General features: G+C 42.3%; 2 protein-coding genes across 2 annotated transcripts; one reads left to right on the top strand and one right to left on the bottom strand.

Moving 5' to 3' along the window:
* Positions 1–3,402: 3,402 nt before the first annotated feature.
* On the top strand, positions 3,403–5,082 carry LOC109432700 (transmembrane protein 39A-B). The gene is made up of 3 exons (XM_019709082.3): positions 3,403–3,914; positions 3,983–4,768; positions 4,841–5,082. The coding sequence occupies exons 1-3, from the start codon at positions 3,558–3,560 to the stop codon at positions 5,075–5,077; spliced, it is 1,380 nt and encodes a 459-aa protein (XP_019564627.3). The 5' UTR covers positions 3,403–3,557; the 3' UTR covers positions 5,078–5,082.
* Positions 5,083–5,122: 40 nt separating this feature from the next.
* On the bottom strand, positions 5,123–6,064 carry LOC109421912 (LYR motif-containing protein 2). Its single transcript, XM_019696491.3, has 2 exons — positions 5,866–6,064; positions 5,123–5,576 (listed from the first exon to the last, which is right to left on the bottom strand). The coding sequence occupies exons 1-2, from the start codon at positions 5,902–5,904 to the stop codon at positions 5,304–5,306; spliced, it is 312 nt and encodes a 103-aa protein (XP_019552036.2). The 5' UTR covers positions 5,905–6,064; the 3' UTR covers positions 5,123–5,303.
* Positions 6,065–6,690: the final 626 nt, after the last annotated feature.

Below are 6,690 nucleotides of genomic sequence, written 5' to 3'. Positions count from 1 at the left end.
CATCATCATCATCATCATCATCATCATCATCATCATCATCATCATCATCATCATCATCATCATCATCATCATCATCATCATCATCATCATCATCATCATCATCATCATCATCATCATCATCATCATCATCATCATCATCATCATCATCATCATCATCATCATCATCATCATCATCATCATCATCATCATCATCATCATCATCATCATCATCATCATCATCATCATCATCATCATCATCATCATCATCATCATCATCATCATCATCATCATCATCATCATCATCATCATCATCATCATCATCATCATCATCATCATCATCATCATCATCATCATCATCATCATCATCATCATCATCATCATCATCATCATCATCATCATCATCATCATCATCATCATCATCATCATCATCATCATCATCATCATCATCATCATCATCATCATCATCATCATCATCATCATCATCATCATCATCATCATCATCATCATCATCATCATCATCATCATCATCATCATCATCATCATCATCATCATCATCATCATCATCATCATCATCATCATCATCATCATCATCATCATCATCATCATCATCATCATCATCATCATCATCATCATCATCATCATCATCATCATCATCATCATCATCATCATCATCATCATCATCATCATCATCATCATCATCATCATCATCATCATCATCATCATCATCATCATCATCATCATCATCATCATCATCATCATCATCATCATCATCATCATCATCATCATCATCATCATCATCATCATCATCATCATCATCATCATCATCATCATCATCATCATCATCATCATCATCATCATCATCATCATCATCATCATCATCATCATCATCATCATCATCATCATCATCATCATCATCATCATCATCATCATCATCATCATCATCATCATCATCATCATCATCATCATCATCATCATCATCATCATCATCATCATCATCATCATCATCATCATCATCATCATCATCATCATCATCATCATCATCATCATCATCATCATCATCATCATCATCATCATCATCATCATCATCATCATCATCATCATCATCATCATCATCATCATCATCATCATCATCATCATCATCATCATCATCATCATCATCATCATCATCATCATCATCATCATCATCATCATCATCATCATCATCATCATCATCATCATCATCATCATCATCATCATCATCATCATCATCATCATCATCATCATCATCATCATCATCATCATCATCATCATCATCATCATCATCATCATCATCATCATCATCATCATCATCATCATCATCATCATCATCATCATCATCATCATCATCATCATCATCATCATCATCATCATCATCATCATCATCATCATCATCATCATCATCATCATCATCATCATCATCATCATCATCATCATCATCATCATCATCATCATCATCATCATCATCATCATCATCATCATCATCATCATCATCATCATCATCATCATCATCATCATCATCATCATCATCATCATCATCATCATCATCATCATCATCATCATCATCATCATCATCATCATCATCATCATCATCATCATCATCATCATCATCATCATCATCATCATCATCATCATCATCATCATCATCATCATCATCATCATCATCATCATCATCATCATCATCAACTACCATCACCTGGTGGAGAAGTTGCATACACTGTGTTGTGCCTTATCGTCAACAGAAGGCGCTAGTTTGAAATGTCAAACACATAGAAAAACGATGCACGCGCCTCTGGTTGTGAAAGCCACAACTATGAAAATTTAAAATGATCGTTAAGGACAAGGTATTTGGAGTACATAGCTCAAAATTTCTAGAGCACCGTTTTTTAGAACCGTTGAACGGATTTGCATGAAAATGCATCACGCTAATTATTCAGTGGTTTTCAACAGCGTGATGCATTTTAATCCAAATCCGGTCAACGGTTCTAAAAAACGGTGCTCTAGAAATTTTGAGCAATGTACTCCAAATCAGGCTTTCCAAATGTACAGCCTTCTCGCAACAGCCCGCGTAAGGCTGAATCGACACTCTCTTATGTGTGCAGACCATCTCTCGTTACCGTGTGCAACACCATCAGTGAGAAATGTATCGCCAACAGCACGCACACGCATGAGCGAAAGATGTATTGGAACAGCCGCTGCTTCGGCTGCTTGCCTGACAGTTGCATACTCGAGTCGTATCGAGCCGAGTGGGAAACGTCGTGAGTATTGTCGGCCGCATGGCGATGACAATCTTCGGCTAACCAAGCCGGCTGTCGCATAAAGGGTGTCATAGGCTGTCACGGGAGCACATGGCTTAACGCTAAAAGTTATTCAAAAAATATGTGCTCAATAAATATTTTTTTTTTTATAAACATGATATGCCTTTCACAAGATGCCCCAAGGGCGGAAAGAAGTTTGTGTCAGCGTTTCCAAAATTGTAATCTGGCTAAAATATACCACTGATGTGAGACTAAACTCTCTTTTATATTGAAAACATGGCAGTGCATTTCACATGCCAATAAAAAATAATGCTATGTAAAATACTCTACTAGAACAAGACTTACAAGTACATATTCTCTATTTGAAAAAATACATAATAATACATTAAATGTGTCGAAAATTTTAAGCGTGGCATATACCACGATACTCGACACGTTCAACAGAAGTAAAATGCTCGGGCCGAGCGCAGCGATTTTCGTCACTTCGTGTACAGCCAACGAGAGACGGTTTGGGTGCGAGCCGAGGTTGTCACCGGCGAACGAACGCACAGCGAAAGTAGACTATGTGAGCAGTTCCCGACAGTGATGTTGTACGTCGCATGAGTTTTATTCTGTGGGCTGTCATGAACCACGCATTCACAAGGCTGTCATGGGAATAAGAGTGTGACAGCCATCAAAATGCTATCATGATGCGGTACTTTTGGGAAGCCTGCTCCAAATACCTTGTCCTTAAAAGCGTGGTCGACGTAAAACGTGGTAAAACTTGCAAAATTTCCATCGACCACGCTTTTAACGATCATTTTCTGGTTGTGAAAGCCACTACCACAGACAAACAGACGTAACACTTGCGAAATTTCCATCGACCACGCTTTTAACGATCATTTTAAATTTTCATAGTTGTGGCTTTCACAATTAGAGGCGCGCGCATCATTTTTCTATGCGTTTGACGTTTCACACTAGCGCCTTCTGTTGACGACATTGCACAACACAGTGATTCGTGCAACTTTTCCTGTTCTCTGTGGTTGTGTTGTGATGACTTCTTGTTGGGAGGTTGCCAGCTTGCGACTAGTTCGCTTTTTGGGTACCAGAGCTCCGTTTTCACCTTGGCCGTCCTCATTTTTATTATCCGCACTGTGCAAGCGAAACGTCAAAACTCGACAACCGCAGTCGGCACAAAACAAAATAAAAACAAAACGCGTAAAAATCATCCGCGAAAAGTTTGCTAATCTTGTTTTTGCGAAAAATTCTGTGTAAAATGAACTAAAATCCCCCGGAAATCTGTCGTCTACGTCAACTAAACCGCAAATGACCGTTTCCAACCGAAGGATACCTCGGCTGTCGGGACACCGTGCCCATTTACCACCGCCGCAACATTTCCAGCATCCACCGATGCTTGCCGGCGCCGGTGCTGGTGGTGGTGGTGGTGGCGGTGGGGACGATGCCGGCGGAGCTTCCACCATGAATGGCGATGAAGATGTCCAGTTCAGTCTGATTGGAACGCCGTTTCCCAAGCACGTCCCCTTTCCGAACGTGGAGCACAGCTCCGAGCTGGTGAATGAGTTTCTGATTTTCGGGTTCACCATTATTGCCAGTGCGACACAGTTCCTGCACCTGTACCGGACGGTTTGGTGGCTGCCGAATTCCTACACCCGGCAGGCTGTGGTAAGTGTGTTGGGGGAGTCGAGGGGGGATGCTAGGGCGAAGGATGTTAATGAGTACATTTCTTGCAGAACTTCTATCTGATCGATTGGGATTTGGCCATCTTCATTTACGTAATGGCCAGTCGGCGGTTACTCTACTGCTGCATTCTCAAGTTGATTGATTTGAATTGTCCGGAGGCATACGTAGACGTCAGCAAGAAGGTAGCCAAGTACGTGTTCTTGGCATGCGTTGTGATCTCATTCGTCGGCTGTGGAATCCAGATTTTCCAGAAGAACAGTTATCTATATCTGTTCTGTCTGTCCTATCCGTTCGTGCTGTACTTGACCATTTTCGGATTCAACCTGGAACAGTTCCTGAGAACGATTGTGGACACGGAAGTGAACTGTATCAACGGAATGCCGGTGCACAGCTGTTCGTCGAATGCCGTTTCAGTCCGAGCGGAGATCGACGCCCTGAAAACTGATTTCAACAATCGCTTCAAGCAGATTATCTTTACGTCCGTCCTGAATGCGTACTATTCCGGATTCGTCCCATGCGTGCTGGTCCCAAAACATCTGTACTATGACATCTTCTGGGCCACGCAGCACCTCGGATTCATCTTCATCGGAGGATTCACGATGTGCGTGGCGTACTGCTTTCCAGTCAAGTACTGCGACGTGTTTCATCGGGCGGCGCTCCACCTGGGACAGTGGAACCGGATGACCCACCGGTCACACCATCCGCCTCCGTATACGTGGTCCAAGTCGACCATTTTCCCCTATGGAACATACGTACGATACATGGGAGAGATCTACCGGGCGTCCGGGTTCTGCACTTCGGCCATTCCGGCCAACAATAGTCACATCCGGTTCTTCGTGAGTACTTTATTATTGCCTTATAAATACTGTTGGTCTTTATATTTTTTTTATCCTTGCAACAAATTCCAGGTCATCTTCAAAAATCCGGCCCTGATCTACCTGGTCCTGTTCGGCATCCAAATTGCACTGGTAGCCATCCAGCTGCTGATCCTGTGCCTGTCTCGCGAATGGCACAACCTCATCTCGATCGCATTCCTGCTGCTGGCCAACTATTTTACGCTTTTCAAAATCACCCGGGACTATCTGATTGCCAAGCGGATCTACGCCGGCGAGAATGCCATCAACGAGAAATTCAAGACTCAGTGAAATGATAGGGATTGGGCGGTGTTCCGCCATAATCTCTCTTTCTCGTCAGCACAAAGGTATGTTATTTATTCACACCAATCAACAACTTACTTAACTTTTAAATAACTATTACAATACATACAACAAAGCTCAGAATGAATGAGCATCTGAATTTAATCGAAAAAAATTGTCTAAGTCAGCGTCTATCTATAGTAAGCTTCGAACGCCCTCAATCATCGGTCTAAGTCTAAGCAGACTTGCATCCACTTTTACTAGAAGAGGACGCCGCCGTTGTCGAGGCTATGCCACTCAGTCCCAAGCTAGTTTGAAGCTCCTTGAGCGACCGGTTGGCAGTCTGCATCAGCATTTTGATGGCCAGCTCTTCGGTTTGGTGTCGGTTGGCTCGGAAGTCCGCACGGGCCCACTGGCGCAGTTCCTCGCGGCTTGCCTCATCCGGCACCTGACGGATCGTACGAAAGATGGTTCGATAGAGCTTGAGCACTTCCTGGCGAAGCATGAACTGAAAAAAGAAGAGGAAATTTACGTTTGTCCTTTGAGCATGTCCTTAGAGATTAGTTTTCGGTTACTGCAGTCATGGCTCCTTTCTTTTCAAATATAGAACTCCTGGCATCAGACTTACACTATCCTTACGTTTGATGAGCTCGAATTTTCAGAGAAGCATATTGATCACTTAAACAACCACCATAAACTTCAATTTCAGGAGGAATGGTTTGAAGTCCTAGATTTGGTCTGCTTTGGGCCACTCTTATATTTTGGCAGGTTTTCAAAGGAAAGTTTGTTGAACTCACCTGCTTTAAGCTCAATGCACTTTTGGGTAGCTTGGACATACTGTATTTTGATTAGTTATTTGATGAGTACCAACAGGGCAATATTTATAAGTAATATTAACGACTTGTTCGAGTCTACATTCTTTTTTAATAAAGTAAGTTAGGTAAAACTAATAGTTTTTTTTTTACTTGTTATGACATTCCGCCGATTCAAAATAAATAGGGGTACGTTCGTGAAAATGTTGGCACGTGCGAACGACGGGCGTTCACAAGTTCTATAGGTCCACGGTGAATACCAATGTTCTAAATTTTACCAGGTTAGGCCCATCGGGTAGAGTGGTGTTTGTGATATGATAGTTTTGAAGTAGTAGTCGTGTCATGTCAACTTCGGCAAGCCGAAGTCGCACGAAGTTGCCGAAGGTGACGTCACGTTCCAGAAGCTGCGAACAAATTTTCTGGCGAACGTGACGTCGCGATCAGCTGATCGGTTTGTTTACATATTTTTATCGACAAATACAGGCAAACACATACGTTCACCCGGACCTGTGAATAATTGACATCGGGTGAATACTATGGATGGTACATATTGAATAATAAAAGCCGACAACCACTCTCAGATGGCACTGCGAGCTCTCATGAAAAATAGAGCATTTTGAAGATTGACACTTAGGGCCGATTTCTTCACCCTGGCTTAGGCGTTAAGCCAGGTTTAACTGTATGGGTAAGCCTGGCTTACGAGTTAAGCCGAGGTGAAGAAATCGCCCCTTAGTCAAATAAACTTAAGATTTTCTTAGGGCTAGCTTATGAAACGGCCTTTCAATAATTCATAATGTTAGAATAAATTAC

The sequence above is a fragment of the Aedes albopictus genome, chromosome 3 (genome assembly GCF_035046485.1).
Source record: "Aedes albopictus strain Foshan chromosome 3, AalbF5, whole genome shotgun sequence".
In the NCBI taxonomy this organism is placed as follows: Eukaryota; Metazoa; Arthropoda; class Insecta; order Diptera; family Culicidae; genus Aedes; species Aedes albopictus.
Note: the sequence above shows the minus strand (reverse complement) of the source record. Positions and strands in the feature narration are given on the sequence as shown.